At 25.7% G+C, this 19068-nt stretch overlaps 6 protein-coding genes across 6 annotated transcripts; 2 read left to right on the forward strand and 4 right to left on the reverse strand.

Annotated features, from left to right (window-relative positions):
* Positions 1–2826: 2826 nt before the first annotated feature.
* Positions 2827–3333, reverse strand: Phum_PHUM451720 (uncharacterized protein; the record flags this gene model as incomplete). Its single annotated transcript, XM_002429754.1, has 2 exons — positions 2827–2953; positions 3083–3333. The coding sequence occupies 2 exons, from the start codon at positions 3331–3333 to the stop codon at positions 2827–2829; spliced, it is 378 nt and encodes a 125-aa protein (XP_002429799.1).
* A 91-nt stretch (positions 3334–3424) lies between these two features.
* On the reverse strand, positions 3425–6553 carry Phum_PHUM451730 (uncharacterized protein; the record flags this gene model as incomplete). Its single annotated transcript, XM_002429755.1, has 10 exons — positions 3425–3551; positions 3635–3753; positions 3834–4074; positions 4165–4357; positions 4434–4661; positions 4751–4990; positions 5068–5243; positions 5320–5472; positions 5559–6267; positions 6361–6553. 10 exons carry the CDS (start codon positions 6551–6553, stop codon positions 3425–3427), a joined length of 2379 nt encoding a protein of 792 aa, XP_002429800.1.
* Positions 6554–9141: 2588 nt separating this feature from the next.
* Phum_PHUM451740 (UDP-N-acetylglucosamine transferase subunit Alg13, putative) lies at positions 9142–9770 on the forward strand (the record flags this gene model as incomplete). Its single annotated transcript, XM_002429756.1, has 2 exons — positions 9142–9228; positions 9351–9770. The coding sequence occupies 2 exons, from the start codon at positions 9142–9144 to the stop codon at positions 9768–9770; spliced, it is 507 nt and encodes a 168-aa protein (XP_002429801.1).
* Positions 9771–11370: 1600 nt separating this feature from the next.
* Phum_PHUM451750 (Heterogeneous nuclear ribonucleoprotein 27C, putative) lies at positions 11371–14312 on the reverse strand (the record flags this gene model as incomplete). The annotated part of the gene is made up of 8 exons (XM_002429757.1): positions 11371–11422; positions 11676–11739; positions 12227–12358; positions 12440–12982; positions 13078–13221; positions 13341–13666; positions 13758–13903; positions 14259–14312. The coding sequence occupies 8 exons, from the start codon at positions 14310–14312 to the stop codon at positions 11371–11373; spliced, it is 1461 nt and encodes a 486-aa protein (XP_002429802.1).
* A 1074-nt stretch (positions 14313–15386) lies between these two features.
* On the forward strand, positions 15387–16573 carry Phum_PHUM451760 (Mannose-1-phosphate guanyltransferase, putative; the record flags this gene model as incomplete). The annotated part of the gene is made up of 2 exons (XM_002429758.1): positions 15387–16069; positions 16210–16573. The coding sequence occupies 2 exons, from the start codon at positions 15387–15389 to the stop codon at positions 16571–16573; spliced, it is 1047 nt and encodes a 348-aa protein (XP_002429803.1).
* Positions 16574–17345: 772 nt separating this feature from the next.
* Positions 17346–18989, reverse strand: Phum_PHUM451770 (Annexin A2, putative; the record flags this gene model as incomplete). Its single annotated transcript, XM_002429759.1, has 6 exons — positions 17346–17399; positions 17547–17728; positions 17805–18051; positions 18131–18210; positions 18298–18502; positions 18882–18989. The coding sequence occupies 6 exons, from the start codon at positions 18987–18989 to the stop codon at positions 17346–17348; spliced, it is 876 nt and encodes a 291-aa protein (XP_002429804.1).
* Positions 18990–19068: the final 79 nt, after the last annotated feature.

The following is a 19068-nucleotide window of genomic DNA, read 5'->3' on the forward strand; positions in this document are numbered from 1 at the left end:
AACTAAAAAGAAAAATTAATATATATATATGCTAAAAAAATAATTTATTATAATCATTTAAATAAACTATTTAAATAAATTTTTTTGTTAATTATATTGACTTATTATTATTATTATTAATGTGATTAAAAATTACTAAATTACATTATTTACTAAATTGGCTTCCTTTTTAATAGAAATTTATTTATTTATTTATTAATTTGTTGTTGTTGTTGTTAATTAAATACTAAAAAAAAGTTAATTTTTATTAATAAATATATACATAAAAGCATATTAAATTTAAGTATATATATATATAAATTCGGATAAAAATAAAATAATAATAATAATAATTTTATCCAAATATATAAAATTAATACATAAATATTATGTAATAAATAAAGTTTAAATTTTATTAATATAATTAACATAAAAAAAAAAAAAAATTCAACCGTTGAAAAAAAAATCAATTCTATGGATTTTCCATTCTTATTAATTAATAAACCGATAAAAATTTTTAATTAAAAATTAAATTTAATAATTTATTAATTAATAATAATGTTGGATGTCTCACACACATAAATAAAATCAACGTCGATTATTTATTAATTACAAAAAAAAAAAAAAAAAAAAAAACATTTTAATAAATTTTAATTAATTTTGACACCACACAAACGGTTTACAATTTAAAGTTAATAAAAAATAAATAAATAAATTTTTAAGGCATTTATTTATAATAATAATAATAATAATAATAATAATAAGAGAAAAATAATTACAACATTTTATGTGTGTAAAATAATAATAATAATAAATTTAAAATCCTTAAAAATTAAAAATAAAATACAAATTATATATAAAAATATATATTTTTTTTTTAAACAAATTATTGTGACAAGAAAAAATAAAAAATAAAAAAATATTGATTTGATTGATTGATTGACAATAAGTTTTCGTCATTTATATGATAATTCATAAATAATAATAATAATAATAATAAAGTGATTAAAAAATATTAAAATAATTTTAAAAACAAACAGATTAAAAAATATATAAATTGAAATATAATAATATATAATAATATAAGAATTTAAATTTTTTAATTTTTACAATATATAATAATAATGATGATAAAACATTACAGGTTTTTCCTTTTTCAATTAAATATATTATTATTATTATTATTATTATGTTCTCTCACATACAAAAAAAAGGCAAAAAAAAAAAAAAAAAAATTTTCATTATATGATTATAATACTCATGTTAATACTGTTTTTTTTTTTTTTATATAATAAATAATTTCAAAAAATAATAATAATAATAATAAAACAAATTTTGATTAAATTTATGTTAAATTGATAATAATAATAATTTTAAAAAAATAAAAAAAATTTTTGTTATTTTATTATAAATAAATTTAATTAAACATTCAAAATTTTTTTTTTTAATAAATAAATGCCTTTTCTTTATACCGATTGTATTGATTACAATATTATTATTATTATTATTATTATTTGTAAGTTTTTATTAATATATAAATGATATTATTATTATTATTATAAAATATTACGATTAAAAATAATCAGGGTAATAATAATAATTACAACAAATATTAATGACATTTTTTTCTTTTTGAGCAATAAAAATTTAATAAAAAAAGCAACGTGCATGACACGTGAGGGGGAGGGAGGAAGAGGGGGTGTGTAAAAACAAAACAAACGATGAACTAAATGCGATAATAATGATAAATAATAATAATAATAATTCAATTATAAAATACGATTAATACGATTTTCTTGATTTTTTTTTTTCCTTTTTTTGATTTTCTTTCCTCCCGTACAATTAATTAATTATTTATTTATACATAAAAAATTATTAATAAATAACGTTGTAGAAATACAATTGTATTTTTTGATTTAAAAAAAAATTAATCATCGTTATTATTATTATTATTATTATTAATATTTAGAATAATAATAATCATTCTTTCAAAATCCATTTTTTTTTTTTTTTTTACCTACGATTTAATATTTATTTATTTATTTATTTATTTTTCATTTGTTTACAGTAATTATTACTAATATTTAATAAAACCATAAAATAATTATTTATATTACCTAAATAAAAATAAAAAATAATAATAATAATAATAATAAATAAACGATTAATAATTATCATAAATTAATTTAAAATAAAAAATAATAAAAATAATAAAAATAAAATAAACGGTACACTTTTTGGTACGATCAGATATTTCCCCCTTTTAATATTACTAATTATTAACGATTTCCTATTTATTATTATTATTATTATTATTATTATTATTATTATGCATATTTATAATATATATATTTATTCTAATATATGGTAGTTTGTATTATATTAATCTACAAAATTTTTTAAATAAGCCAATTTAGTATTTTGTGTTAGTAAAAAGACACAAAAAGAAAAAAAATTAAAATTAAAAAAAAAAAAAATGATTACACGAATATAATAATAATAATATTTGTAATTAATAATAATAATAATAATAAAAATAACAATTAATGTATTTCGCTTATTATTATTATTATTATTATTAAATGGACCAATATGGCCGAATATTGGAATTTCCTAATTTTTTTTTTTTTTTTGCTGTAATGACTTATGTAAAAAAAAAAAAAAGGAAAAATTCCCCCCAAACTCCAACGTGGGTGGTAATTTTTCTAATAAGCAGCCCGGTCGTCACTCTCTCGCAGCAGCAACAGCATCAGCAGCAGGAGCAGGAGCAGGAGCAGGAGCAGTAGCGCGGGAATACTATTTCAAGATTAGTCAAAATTTACTACGGCTTAATTGAAACGGCAAATGTCAAATGACTGGCACGTCTTTATTTAAATGTGTTTCTATATCTACTCTGCAAATCGGACATCTTTTATTTGTTGATAACCACTGATCGACGCATTCGATGTGAAATAGATGCATGCAAGGCAATCGTCTGAAATTTCAATTTGAAAATTAAAAAATTTATCATTTACCCCCTCACCCCCACCCCATCCCTCATCCGTGTCCTCCTTCCTCCAGGAGGACACGGATGAGGGATGGGAAAAGAGAGACATTCCTTTACCTCACGTCTTCCAATTCTTCAAATTCCGACAGACATATGGTGCATTTCTCAACGTGATCTTCCTCGCTATCCTCGACGTTCTTTTTCATTCTCTTATATTTATGCGGAAAAGTGTTTCTTTCAATTGTATCTTGCGAAGCACCTCTATTAAGCTGAGCTTGTCTCTGTTCGACGACACGAAGATAATCTTCGAATCTGGCCGACATGTGTCGAGCTAAAAATGGTAGTGGCACTATTGGTGGAACTAACATTTCTGTTGGTCTCGGAGAATTTGACTAAAATTTAAAAAAAAAAAAAAAAATTTGTAAACGTACAGGTATGTTATCATTTTTCTTTTTAAATTCATGTTGAAAAAGTTATTTTGATACTCACCATTGTAGGCCTTCCGATACTTATGTGAAGATGATGCATTCTTTGGCCCGGATGAGGATGATAATGATACAAATGATGATGCACGTGCTGATGAGTGCTTTCACTAAATAATTAAATTTATTAATTAATAGAGCTTTATAAATAATAATTTTCGAAGGCATTGGAAAAAAAAGAACTTACACAGCTATACTTTCGGGTGTGTGTTGAACTAAAACTTCGGCGGCCACGTCAGATTGTGGTACGGCTATCGGAGTTACTCGAGGAGGTATTATTTCCAATTCGGATACGTGTAGAGGTAACTAATGAAAAATTAATAAAATGAAAAAAAAAAATAAAACACACCGAGTGATTCTCAAGAGAAAACATCACAAATACTTACGAAAGAGGGCGGTGGAGATATAATTCCAGACGGGCCCACATCTGAACGAGTATAAACGGTAGGAGGTGCCGGAATAGGAGGACAATGATGAGGATGTTGATGAGCAACTGGAGGGTTATGATGAGAAGGAGTATGGCAGTGATGAAAATGTGTTTGAGAGTGAGCTTGAGCTCCGTACGGATGAGAATGCTGAAATGGATCGTGCAACAACAAATTTTCCCTTTGCCTATTATTTCCATTACTGAAATTTTTACAACCATTAATGTAGTAATTAAATCCTTTTATGAAAATAACAATACCGAATCATTATTATTATTATTATTTCATTTACCTGTAATTTAAATGAGCATCAAGCCTTCGACGCTGTGACTCTTGCATACGCTGTTGTTGATGCCACAATCTGGCATGTACCGGGTACACAGATCTTGACGGTGTTGGAAATATAGGGGGAGGTACTTGATACATGTATTGCAGAGTTGGCGGATATAAAGACACTCTTTGTTGAGGTATTCCCATTCCTGAATCTTGATCAAAATTTTTTTTTTTTTTATAATTTACTTTTTAATTTTTAAAATATTTATTACCAATCGCGGTACTTACCGACGATATAGGAATTGTGAGGCACCTGATGACGCGGAGTCCCATTGTGTAATGTCAAATGATTACTACGAGAACACCCGCACGATTGATTATTTCCATTAAAGTGTCTGTGATCGCAATTTTCCACGACTTGAGTTTGCTGTGAAAAATCTCTTGAGTGATGTGCATATTGCGATTGGTATTTACAAGAACGCTGAGACCTAATCGTGTCCTGAGAATAACTAGCGACTGAAACCGATGTAAAATCGTTAATTATCCGTGTCAAAAAAACAAAAAAAGAAAGTAATTCGTACCGTTTTGCTATCATTCAAGTATACCTTGCGGATGGGAAGCAATGTTAATTGATGCTGAATTTTGTCTAACTTCCTCGTCGGATTCTTGAGTGAGGTCCACAATAACGGGCTTGGCTTCATTCAATTGCTGTCTGCATTGAATGCTAAGTACTTCTATACCGCTGTCATCGTCGCTGCTATCATTACTTGAACTTAGCCAATCTAATTGTAAATCCGGTGCTGAAGGTAATCCAGACTTTTCTTTTTTGGGAATTCCAGAAGGGCCTGTCAAGGAACATTACGAAAATGAATAATACTAAACACATTAATATTTGGATAATATGATTTTTAAAATAAATTACCTGGCTTATTAAAATCACAATTATCAGTCTCTTGTGGAATACCAATGGCACCACTCTTCATAGGCTGTTGCTCTATTTTTACTATTTGGTTGGCTTCACTTTGATGCATTGAATCTGCTTCTGCAATTAATTCTACACTAGGAATCCTGTTCTCGATTTGAGAATTGATTATTTCCCTGAAATGTTAAAAAAATGAATTAAAAATTTTTTTTTAAAAAAATCAACAAAAGTAAAATAAATATATTTCATTACTGAGAATTTTCAGACTGAGAAAACAAAGTAGGTAATGGGATTAACGGGGAAGACGTTGATGAGCTGTTGGACATTGCCTGAATACTATTTGACGTTTGAATTTGGTTAACATTTCCTTGATTCGAAGGTTGGCTTAAATCCTCAACGTAAAACCTTAAAAACCCCAAAATTTTTACATCATAAATTAGTCAATCATTTTAAATTCATTTATAATGAAAAAAAAAATAATAATACTTTACCTGTTACGACTTCTGCTTTTCAACCTATACTTCAAAGCATTGGGCCGATCTCCCTCCCTAAAACTTCTTTTTCTTCTCGGATCGAAAACATCTCTGCTGGGTCTGTTAGGAACATCCATTTCAAAATCAATCCTCCGAGCTCTTCCATTATCATCACTGTAGTGACGCCGACCATAACTTTCGAAATACCTTCCGTCTCTCTCGACGAAATCCCTTTCTCTTTCGGGAAAACCGCCGCCATTGTTGTTGTTGTTGTTTCTGGATGTAAAGTGGTTTTCTGTATTTCTTCTAGGATATCCGTTTCCGCGATCGGTTTGCATTCGTTCACGCTCCGAAAACCGATAGCGATCGGAAAAACTTCGACCTCGATTTGGAATATTTCTCTCACGGTCTGAAAACCCCCTATCCGGATACCCATGAGTTCTATCAGTCACGTGTCTGTTAACCCCTCCGTAATTACGATGCCTTTCTTGAAGGTTATGATCGGTATTGCTGTGTCGCCTTTGATAACTTATTCTTTCGTTATAATTTCTATTATTATCTGGGAAAGCCCTTTCCCGCTCGGTTTCAATGTACCTGGTTTTACGAGCGGGAAAATTTGCATCGGGTTGCGGACACAAATTATGTTGATTACACAAAACATCACAAATTGACTCGTTCGTTGGACCACCAGGGTGTGATGTCGGCTGTGGACAATGTATGGTTGTTTCTGGAGAACGCATATAATCTAAAAAAACAAAAAAAAATTATTAATTTTAATTTTAACAAAGGTATTATTCAAAAATTGAAAATGACTACCAACTTGTGAAAGTGTCTTCTTGAGGATATATAAAAACTTGATCAAATTCCCTTTCCTGAGGAATGATTGGTTCTTGACCCTGAATTTGTAATTCTATTTCAGGTGGACTGAACCACATTTGTGTTTCATTGTGCTCCTCAGGTACCATTTTTACATTTTCAACAACATCATCAGAAAACAGGGGTTCAAATTCCATCTGAACTTTTAAAAAAAAAAAAAAAAAAAAAAATTAATCAGAATTGTTTTCATATCATAGAATAAATAATACTTTTTACTAAACCGTATAAAAAAAATTACAAAATAATAAAACAATGATAGTCTATAATTTAAAAAATCATCCATGCGATGATAACTTTATGAAACTAAACTAAATATTGTGTAAATTTTTTCATGACACAATTTTAAAATTACAAATAATGATTTTTACAAAGGGAAGCAAAAAAGTAATAATTACTTTATAAGTTTAGTAATATTTAAATTATTACTCAACTATTATTATTATTATTATTAATAAAACATCAAAGCACTCGATAATTTTAATAATTAATTGATTATTAATAATAATAAACATCGAAAGCGAAAACAGTTAGAAAAATAACAGTCTGAAAAAGTGGATTTAAACAAAACAAGGCAATTTTATAAATAATAAAAATAATATTAATGATAATATAAAAAAAATAAAATTTAAGGATAAACAAACATATCACATATATTGAAAATTTAAGTTTTAAAAATTTAGACGATAAAGAAGTTTTCGATAATTTGAATGATTTAAATATTTAATTGTCAAAAAAGTAATTACTAAAGTTTAAAATTATATGTATATTATTAAAATATGCATTATCACATAGAATAATGCTATATAATTGTAATGTAAATTATTACTTTAACAATATTTATTCTTTTTATTAAAACGATGAAGAAAAATTATTATTGCATCACTCTGTAAAAAATTTAAATAAAAAAAATTAACCAAACATGTAATTTTAAATAATTTAATTTAATTGTCGTTATTAAAATGATTAAATGCTTTTACCATTTATTTTAATCCAATTACGACAAACATTTTGAAAATAACTCAATAAATTTATCCTACCATTATCGATGTTTAATACCTGATTATCAATCTTCCTTTATAAACTTTTTTAAGAGGTGGTTTTAATATTAATGTAAAACATTTATTAACATAACCCTAACAACAACATAACAATCAGGTGTTGAGAAAAAAAAAAAAAAAAAAAAAAAAAAAAAAACATTTGAAATTTATATTATGATGACATGTTTATTTATTTAAACAATCTATTTGTAAATAACATTTTTTAAAAAAAAAGTAAAATAAAATAATAATAAAATAAAAAGTCTGAATGATCAATGTTTAACCTGAATTAAAATAAAACATAATTATAAATGAAAAATAATCACTTGAACCTCAATAACCTGTGTCACATTCGATGACTATCATTCATATATACATATTTCAATTTAACGAAATGGTATAAAACAAAAAAAAAAAAATTATGAAAACCTAATTATATGTTTTGATAAGGCATTGAATTGGTCGTTAATGACGATTTTTCTTAGAATTTAAAATGAAAATAATATCGTATTTCGTATCGTTAAACAAAAAAAAATAATTTTACATTATGAAATTTCAAATAATTAAAATAATAATAATAATAAATAAATTTTCGAAAAAATAAATTAAAATATTTAAAACAAAAACACCTTGATAAAATAAAAATAAAAAATTGAAAAATGACCTCAACAAATTGCTTTGTTAAAGATCACTCAGCAATAGTTCATATATCAAGCTTCAACCTGATTAAAAAAAAAAAAAAAAAAAATGAAATGATTACATTTAAACGTAAATATTTGTTTATTAAATATTACGAGAATAAAATGAAATATCATTATTATTATTATTATTTGTTTTCAACATACCTTATAATGTAATATAAAAATAAAATTTTTTTGAAAAAATTTTCAAATGGATTTTTTTTCCCAAGGGAAAAATTATTTAAATTAAGGAAGTGGTAGGAAGTAATGTAGTAATGTGAAAGACTTTTCATTTGAATACATAAATACATTTAAATAAAAATGTAAACAAATATAAGAGCCTTACGAAGGGAATTGAAGGGAATCCAGATTTTGCTGATTCAGCATCCTAAGTTTACCAATATAGAATTTGATATTACTTATTTCATATTCCAATATTTCCCATTGCCATATTATTATTATTATAACTTGAGTATTCTTTTATATAAATGTCATTTTAATAAATCGACAACTTTTAGATTTTAATTTACAAAAAAAAAAAACTATGGAAAAATTAATTTTTTTTTTTTTTTATTAATATCTTATTTATCACTATTTATTAATATTATATAAAAAAAAAAATATTTAAACGAGAGAGAGAGAAAAAAAAAAAACATTAACATACCACTTTTATTAAATTGACCACTTTCCATTTACAAGCACATCTTAAACAGTGTAGGTAAAACAAGAAAACATGTCGGCATTGCCAACCTAAATATTATTTCGTCCAATGGCGGATTTAATAATTCGATGGTTTAAACTTTATTTACTTTTGAAATAAATCAATTTTTTTTTAATTAATAACAAAATCCAATTAAACCATATTATGTATCGTTACTTATACATATATTTATCAATTATTTTATGTATTGACATCGAAATAAAAAATTCGCTTTGATAATTACGCGAAACTTTGTTATCAGTTGAAACGTAATATACCAATGCCAGTTAATAATAAAATTTTACAAAATGACTGGAAAAATTATTTTTGCAACTGTAGGAACTACAAAATTTGATCTTTTGATTCAAAAATTAACAGAGAAAACAGTTTTAGAAGTAAACATCTTTTTTTTTTTTTTTTTTTTTAAATTGAAGCTATTGAATATGAAAACTGCATAAAAAAATATTCTAAAATTAAAAGGTGAAAATTTTAAAAAATTTTCTTTCTTTTTCTTTAGGCACTTAAGGAAAAAGGTTACTCTACCTTAATTCTGCAAATAGGAGGTGGAGACATAACGCCTGATTTAGAAAATGCTAATCAAATCGGAATAAACCTAACTTATTTTAAATATAAAAATTCGATAAAAAAAGATATTTTGAAAGCAGATTTAGTTATCAGTCATGCAGGTGCAGGTACTTGTTTAGAAGTTTTAGAAGCTGAAAAACCTTTAATAGTTGTTATTAATGAAAATCTTATGAATAATCATCAAAAAGAATTGGCAGACCAGTTATCATCAGATGGTTATTTATTATCTTGCACTTGTGATACTTTATATGAAACTGTTAAAAAAATGAATTTATCAAGACTAAAAAAAATGCCTAGAGTAAATCCAAATATATTTCCAATTTATTTAAATAATTTAATGGGCTTCCAATAATAATTTATAGAAAAATAAAAAATAATTATTTCAAAATCAATTTTTTTTACTTTTTTTCCTCCTTCATTTCAAACAAAAAAAATAACAAAACGATAAAGGAATCAAACAAAACTGGAATGGAAAATAATAATAATAATAATCGACCAACAGAATAATTATTATTAATTTTATTAACCTAAAATAATAATAATAATAATAATAAAATATATATTAATGAAATTACAACTTACCCAAATGAAAAAAATTTTGCTATAAGATAAAGTTTTCTATAGGGAAACAACTTTTCGATAATAAACTCAAAATGTAAAATTTTTATAACAATCCGATAAAAATTATCACGGATAAATTTAATCTGTAAAAATTTTCAAAAAAATTGATAAAAAAAGAGGTTGTACTTACATGAAAAACAAAAAGAAGTTTATTAATTCTATGACGAATTGAATAAAAATTAAAAATTAGTTTTAAAACACAGCCAGGTGGGCAAAATTAACAAAAAAAATTTCTCGAGTAAAATTTACATACCCATTAAATGATTACATTCAAATTTCCTTTCGTTTCCTTTCCACCATTTTTACATTAATGTATTTTTATATTATTTTTGAAGTGACTCCATAGTTGAGAACTGATTCGTTTTATTTATCATCTGAAATTAAAAAAAAAAAAAAACTTATTCTCATGAGGGAAATAATTTCATGGAGACAAATTAACAAAAAAGAAAAATTTTCATCGATAAACAAAATAACAAAAATTTCATTTTACAAATATAATAAATACTTTAAATACCCTACCCCCCCCTTTTTTTTTTCTAAATAAAAATCCACACTTTTAAAATAATATAGTAATAAAAAAAAATAGTTTTATAGACATTAGATAAGAAAATAATCAAATTACCTTAAAATTGCATTTAAAAAAATGAAAACTATTATTTGTTTGTTTGTTTGTAATTTAATTTAAATTTTTTTTCTTCTTTTCAAAAATCTTCCATTTTCATTATTTTTATTCCTTATCATTCATTCATTCATTCATTCATTCATGACTACTTCTTTAAATCTTCCATATTTAACCCCTATTGATAATTTATTTTTAAAAATAATAAATCTAAACACATACAGAGAACCTTTTTTTTTTTTTTTTTTTTTTTTAATTCATCTAATTAATGGATATTTATTTAAGAAATATAAACAAAATAACTATTATACAATTTAGATCAGAGGAATTATATAACACAGATCACATTTTTTAAAAAAAAAAAAAACAATTATTTTGTGTATGACGACGACATTGAACACGTTAAAACATCAACGGTTTTTTTTTTTTTTTTTTTTTATAAATTAAACTCTATTGTTTTTCTTCCCTGATCTTTTTGTAAATAACAAACAAAAAAAAAAAAAAAAAAAAAAAAAAAAAAAGAAAATAGAAATGAAACTTTTTCTTGTAAATTTCCTAATAATTTATTACATTTCATATTGAGAGAGAGAGAGAGAATAAGAAATTCTTCTAGAGGTGATATTATTTTTTTTCCCCTTGAGATCATTAACCTGCCTAAAAACCTAGGCCTGCAGTATATAAAATTCATTTTCTTTTTCTATATATATGTCTATTAATACCTATTCGGCTTGTTTCCTTCACGCCTGCTACCGGTAATCGTTTCCCTAAAAAACAATCAACAGGTATAAATTAATAATGATGATGATGGTGATGATGGTGGGTGGAGATGATAACATTGTGGTTTGGTTTGGGTTGATTAGTTTTGAGAATTTTAACACTTTTTCCTTTAAACTATTTTGTTTAAAGCAAAATAACAATTTTTACTGGAGACATAAATGAGTTCCATAGAAAGTGTTTGAAAAATTCGTTACAAGTTGACAAGAAAACAAAAAAAAAAAAAACATAAATTAAACTTACTTGAAATAATTTGAAAATGGCTGCCTTCCGTTTCCACTGAATCCTCTTCGATCATTCATTCCACCTGCAAAAAAATACCAATAATTGAAAAAAAATCATGATGATAATAATAATAAATTCGTTTGATTTTTCTTTTATTTTTAAGTTTTGGTTTAAAATAATAATAATAATAATAATAATAATAATAATAATAATAAACAAAAGAGTTTTTTTTAGATTAGAAAACAAACAAATCATTGGGAAAAAAAAAAAAAAAAATCTTACTTAATTGGAAAGATAATCAACTTTATTTTTATAATTAGGCAGTATAGACTTTCTTTCTTCAAAGTTTTGATATTGTGGCAAGTGTAAAATTTCTACAAAAAATGAAGATGGAATAGAATGATTTTGTTGTTAAAGAACTTAATTGTTTACTAACGGATTCGATGAGAAACAAATTTTTAAGATTTAAATAAAAAAAAAAAAAAAAAAAAAAACGTTAAATAAATAATTAAATTGAAATTTAGAAGCGTTTATGTTTGGTTTTTTTTCCACTGTCAAAATGATTATACCTGAAGTTGGATAAGGTGCAGTTCTGTTGTTTGAAGACATATAGCTATTTCTTATTGGACCGCCTCCACCTCCTCCTCCTCCTCCACCTCCTCCGTTCGATGGCCCACCAAAATTATTAAAACCCATATTTCCTACCAAAAAAAAAATTTTATTTAAGTTTTTTTTTTAAAAAAAAAAGGATAAATTTACAGGAATGTTTCAATTATTATTACCTGAATTTACCAATCCGTTTCCTGTATTGCTTAAACCTAATCCACCTGATCCTGATCCATTTCCAGAGATTCCTACTGAATTTCCCATATTTCCTAAACCACATCCACCACCACCACCACCATTCGTTCCCAATCCGTTAAAACTTTGAGGAAACCCATTTTGATTATTACCCCAAGAATTGTTATTCCCCCAATTACCAGGACCCTGTTGATTATTCCAGGGTGTAGGATTATTCATACCACAATTATTTCCTTGACTGTTCCAGCCAAAACTTGCTACAGGAGGACCTTGTTGGTTACTCCATGGACTAGGATTCATTCCACAATTATTCCCTTGATCATTCCAAGCATTTAAATTACCCATAGGTGGCCCCTGTTGATTATTCCACGGATTGAGATTATTTAATCCACAATTATTTATTTGGCTATTCCAACCACCAAAATTACCAACAGGAGGTCCTTGTTGATTATTCCATGGACGGGGACTGTTTACTCCCCAATTATTCGATTGGCCACCCCAATTCCCAAAGTTTCTTTTACCATCTGTAAAAAAAAAAAATAAAATTTTTTTTTTTTTTGTAAACTTGCAATTAAACTAGTTAAGAAAATATTAATAAAATTTTAAACGTCATTCTTACTCCTAAAATCTCCTCCCCCTCTATTATCTTTAACCACTTGATTCCTGTTATTACCTCCTCTTCTACCATTTTTACTAATTTCATCCCTCGCTACAGCTTTTTTAATCTCTACATGCCTTCCTTTTATTTCATGGTCCCTAATTACTTCAATAAATAATATTTTACTATATAAAAATTCTAATTGAAAAATTAAATACTTCAAACAATGCAAATAATAATAATAATAATAATAATAATAAAAAATAAATAATCAAAATATTTACATATTACTTTATCAGCCGAATCTACATCTTCATATTCGACAAAACCGAAACCTCTAGGTTCACCAGTATCCTTTGTTACGACAATTGCACAATCGGTTAGTCTTCCATACTTTTGAAAATATTCTTCTAAATCATCTTTAGTAACTGCTTTTCCTATTCCTCCAATAAATAATTTTCTTACATTAGCTTCACTTCTACTGCAAAGATCTCTAGGAACTGCTCTTTTCGGTTCCACTTGTCTACCATCAATTATATGAGGCCTATTGTTCATAGCATCATCTACCATAGATGCCTTAGAATAAGTGATAAATCCAAAACCCCTTGAACTAAAAATTTTACACATTCACATAGAACATTTCATTTCATTTGAGAGTTTAAAGTTAAAATTAAAATAAACATTAAATTTAATATTTATACCGTCTACTTTTAGGGTCTTTCATTACAACTACATCTACAACCATTCCCCATTTTTCATAAAATTCTTTTAAACCATCGTCAGTGGTACTATAGTCCAATCCACCAATAAACATTTTACGAAGTTGCTCAGGTTCATGCTTGACATCCTAAATAAAATTTTAAAATATATATATTAATGAATTGTAATGTTAAAAACAAAATTAAACATTTTTACAACAAAGACAACGCATAAAAAAAAATATAAACAATTTTTATTTATAAAAAAAATATTGAATAATAAAAGCCGGTCGCCAAATTTAAAAGTCTTCACGCAAACGTTTATAAAAATATTAAAAAAATTTAAATGAAAATTATTTTAGAATAAAATAAAATAACACTTTTTATAAAATTTTATAAAAAAATAATTTAATTCGCGTCAAACTACTTGTCATTTGTAAAATTAATAAAATAATAATAAATTAAAATAATAGTGAATAATAACTGAAATTTAAATGAGCAAACCTCTGGCTTGGATTCATCATCTTCTTTTTCAGATTTAATGTTGTCGTAAAACATTTCAAATAATATATATATTCTTCAAGTATTTTACATTCAACTTGACCTAAAAATTAAAATGGCTCATTCAACGCTAAATTTTTTTTTTATTTATTTATTTAAAGACCAGTTAAATGACGTCTATTTTTACATTATACGTTCTGCTTCGCACACATCCTTATCCAATATTTGTAACAATCATTTGTTCTAACTGTCGCACGTTACACCCTTGATATCGACAAATTTCCCTTTTGTTTTGATTATACGAGAACCTTAATTGTTGTTTAAGTTATATTACTTTAGTATATATGATAATTACTAAAATTTTATTTTTTTATTATAATTTACACTTTTTTTAAATGTAAATAATATTTATTTATTTTTTTTTTTTGTATGAAAACTACCTCATGACTTTCGTTAAGTAACGGCTCTTGAAAACTACGTGGCCACTTAACACCACGTAATCTTAGTTAGAATTATTTTCAATTCTTAGAAACTTATTATATACCAAATTGGTGAGTTATTAAAATTATCAGGCTAATATTATTATTAAATCATTCATTTATAAATCAAATTTAAAATTTACATTTAGATATTTAAGTATGTGTCCATTAATATTAAAATATTTAATTGCTTTTACAATTAAGTTTCAAATTTTTATATACCTTTATGTAAATACTAATTTGCTTATCTATAAAATTAATTGTGATTTATAAATCTCTGTCTCATTTACTCTAAATATCGTAAATGCAAAAAATTTCAAAAATATTTTCTTCGTTAGTCTTATTATTATTATTATTACATTAGTTAATTTTAAAAAAATACAGAATTTTGACAAAATCAGCATTATTTTCTTATCTGTAATTAAACTGATCATTAAATGTTCATTCGACATTTTATTGTTATTGCAGGAGGCAGCAATTAATTAAACTTGGTAATTAATTTTTTTTTTTTACACATTCAACATTCATAATTTTTCAAAATTGTTCTTATTTCTCACATAATGAGTCTTAAATTTAATAGTTTACTTAAATTTATTTTAAAAGCAACTTTAATTTTTTTTTAGATCAAACATTTCAACAGAATACATTCATTATGTGTCCGACTGACAATTCAAAAACTGGCAAAATGAAAGCTTTAATTTTAGTCGGAGGTTACGGCACAAGATTGAGGCCTCTTACACTAAGCAGACCAAAGCCTTTAGTAGAATTTGCAAATAAGCCTATGCTCATTCATCAAATTGAAGCTCTTGTTGATGCAGGTGTGACTGAAATTGTACTAGCAGTTTCATATAGGGCTCAACAAATGGAAAAAGAATTAACGGAAAGAGCGGCAAATTTGGGTGTAACATTAATTTTTTCCGAAGAGAGTGAGCCCCTAGGAACTGCTGGCCCTTTAGCACTTGCAAGAGAAATTTTAGGAACATCATCAGAACCTTTTTTCGTACTTAATTCAGATATAATATGTGACTTTCCATTTAAAGAAATGTATGAATTCCATAAAAATCATGGGAAAGAAGGAACGATTGTTGTAACAAAAGTCGATGAGCCATCTAAATATGGAGTCGTGGTGTATGGAGAAGAAGGAAAAGTTGAAAGTTTTATTGAAAAACCCCAGGAATTTGTTTCGAATAAAATTAATGCTGGCATGTACATTTTGAGCCCCTCAGTTTTAAAAAGAATTGCTTTAAAACCAACAAGCATCGAAAACGAGTTTTTCCCAAAATGGCTTCCGATGGTGAATTATTCGCTTTCGAACTACAAGGATTTTGGATGGATGTTGGACAACCTAAAGACTTTTTAACAGGTACAATTTGTAAAAAAGCCTACTTTTCACCATTTTTTTTTTAAACTTTGTAAATTAAATAATTATAAATTTTAGGAATGTGTTTGTATCTGAACAATTTACGCCAAAAAAGACCGCAAAGTTTAAGTACAAGAGAGGGAATTGTGGGAAACGTACTGGTCGATTCCACAGCAAAAATCGGTCACGGATGTAGAATCGGGCCTAATGTCATCATCGGTCCGAATGTAGTCATAGAAAATGGGGTTTGCATAAGACGGAGCACCATTTTAGAGGGTTCCTATGTAAAATCTCATTCGTGGTTAGACAGTTGTATTATTGGTTGGAAAAGTGTTGTCGGCCAATGGGTGAGAATGGAAAATTGTACGGTTCTCGGTGAAGATGTTTTAGTCAAAGATGAAATTTACATAAATGGGGGTCAAGTTTTACCACATAAAGCAATATCAACGAGTGTCGTCGAACCCATGGTGATCATGTGAAACAATATCAAATTGAAACATTTTAATATTCCACGTTATTTAATGACCCGGGAAAACTCGCGGCCATATTCATGCATTTGTATTTTGACACAAGTTAAAAACAAAATGTAAACCAAGTTATCATCATCATCATCATCATCATCATCATCATCGTATTTCCGTTAAAAAATTTTTTAATTTTTTACAAACACACAAATTTAATTAAATTATTATTATTATTATTATTATTATTATTACTCTCGTTAAAAGAATATTCCTATTTAATAATTAATTAGTTTATTTGCAATATTGATTTAGTATATATTTATTTCTCTTTTTTTAATAAAATATATATATATATATATGTAAATATATAAATAAATAAAAATTCACGCGCACAAATATAATAATAATAATAATAATATTACGTAACGCGTAATATTTTTGAAAAGTTCATATTTGATATAAATGCAACAAATTTTCCTTTTTGAACAATAAACAAAAAAAATTTAATTATTGTTGTTTTTTTTTTTTAAAAAATTCAATTCAAAAACTTTTTGTTAGTTATATTAAAATTATTATTATTATTATTATTAATATATAACTACACATAAAATTTTTATTTTATATAAGAACGTTATTATTATTATTTTTATTTTTAAATATATTATTTGAAAAAGTTATGTAGGTTTTTTTTTCTTTTTAAACATATATGTACACAAAAATTTTATTTTATTTAAATAATGATGAATAATTTATTTTAAATAGAAAAGAAAAGAAAAGAAAATTTTTACTAACAGGATACAAGTTGAAGCATCAATTTTCTATAATCTCCAGTTATGTCACCCTGAAAATATAATTTTATTTATTTCTATCTCTCTCTCTCTCATTTCTTTTTATTTATTTCTCTCTCTCTCTCTCATTTCTTTTTTTTTTTATTTCTCTCTCTCTCATTTTCTTATTATTAATATTATTCGAATAGTAAACAACTTACTTCAATTTTACTTTCCAATGTGTGTCCATACATTTTTTCATATTGTTGTTTGATATCACCCAAATCGATTTCAGATCTTGCGACAATAATTCTTATCAATGTTTTGTTATCAGTTCCTGGTCCATCCATCGATTTGAAAAGACGTTCAGCTAAGAAAGCTACTTTGTTTTTCATCGACTTAACTATAAATAACAACAATAATATGACGTCATTCACAACAACGACAAACATATTTTCAACATTTGTATTGTAACTTACCAACTGACAAGTAACCCTTTTCCAAACTTCCATGAAATTCTCTTTTAATCGCATATTCAATATCGTGTCCGGCTAATTTTTCATATTCTTCAAATATTTTTCTCAATTGTGCAAAACTTTTTGTAACCAATATCGAATTAATTACAGATTCATCTGTACCCCATTTTCCCTCACCTGCTTCGTGTAATGCTTTTGCATCTGCTAATGCACTTTTTTCATCTACGGTTGTTGCTTCTTCACGATTGGCCTATACAATGCCATAATCATCATCATTATGAATAAAATTATATATGTAAGGATGAATGATTTTTGTTTGTTTTACTCACCGTGCTTAATGAAACCAAAAGTTTTTTAAATTGACCAGACGTATCCTTTTTAATTGCTTTTTCCAAAGTTTTACCATATTCTAAAAGTTAAAACGTTAAAATTATAAAAACGAATTAATTAATCACTTTTTTTTAAATAAATTACAAAAAACAAAAACGTAACAAACTTTTTTCGTATGTTGCTGCAATCGTACGAATTCCATAATTGCTTAGAGTACTCAATATTTCGGCAAGCGCGGCTTCATCAGTACCAACTCCGGAAACGGCATCTTTAACTTCGTCTGCATAAAATTCCGGAAGTGACGTCATTAATGCGACAACGGCATTTTTGAAATTCCCACCAATTTCACTTTTGAGTTCGCTAACTAATTTCTATTAGGAATATTAATTATTATTTGTAATTACGCATGAAGTTTAATTATTATAAATTAATTAATCATCACGAAAATGAATTTTTTTTATTTTTGTTTTTAAATAAAGTTAGAGTCCGCGCTAACCCTCGACCGTTTTAGGCATAACGTATTTTTAACGTTTGGATGTGATTGATTGCATAATATAAAAATAAATATTAAAAAATGTTTATGACCTTTTTCAACTTCAACCGATGAATATCTTGAACGACCCAAATCAATCAATCGACAATAAAAAAAAAAACATTTTTCGACGAACGTCATCAACGTAATCTCAACAATTTGTCATAAAAGAAGAATAAAATTCCAAGGAATGATAATAAAATTTTTTTTAAACTTACTTTTCCAAACATTGTCTTATAATGATCAGCAATTTCTAAACGTTGTACGATGCTACGATGTGCGATTATATTAATAATTGCTTTTTCATCTGTACCAAAACCTTTCATTGCTTTTTTCAATGCTTCTGCATCTGCTTTTGGATCGAAAGGTTCAACAGGTTGTACGGTTACACGACACTAAAAAAAA

The sequence above is a fragment of the Pediculus humanus genome, genomic scaffold, assembly GCF_000006295.1.
Source record: "Pediculus humanus corporis 1103172108221 genomic scaffold, whole genome shotgun sequence".
In the NCBI taxonomy this organism is placed as follows: domain Eukaryota; kingdom Metazoa; phylum Arthropoda; class Insecta; order Psocodea; family Pediculidae; genus Pediculus; species Pediculus humanus.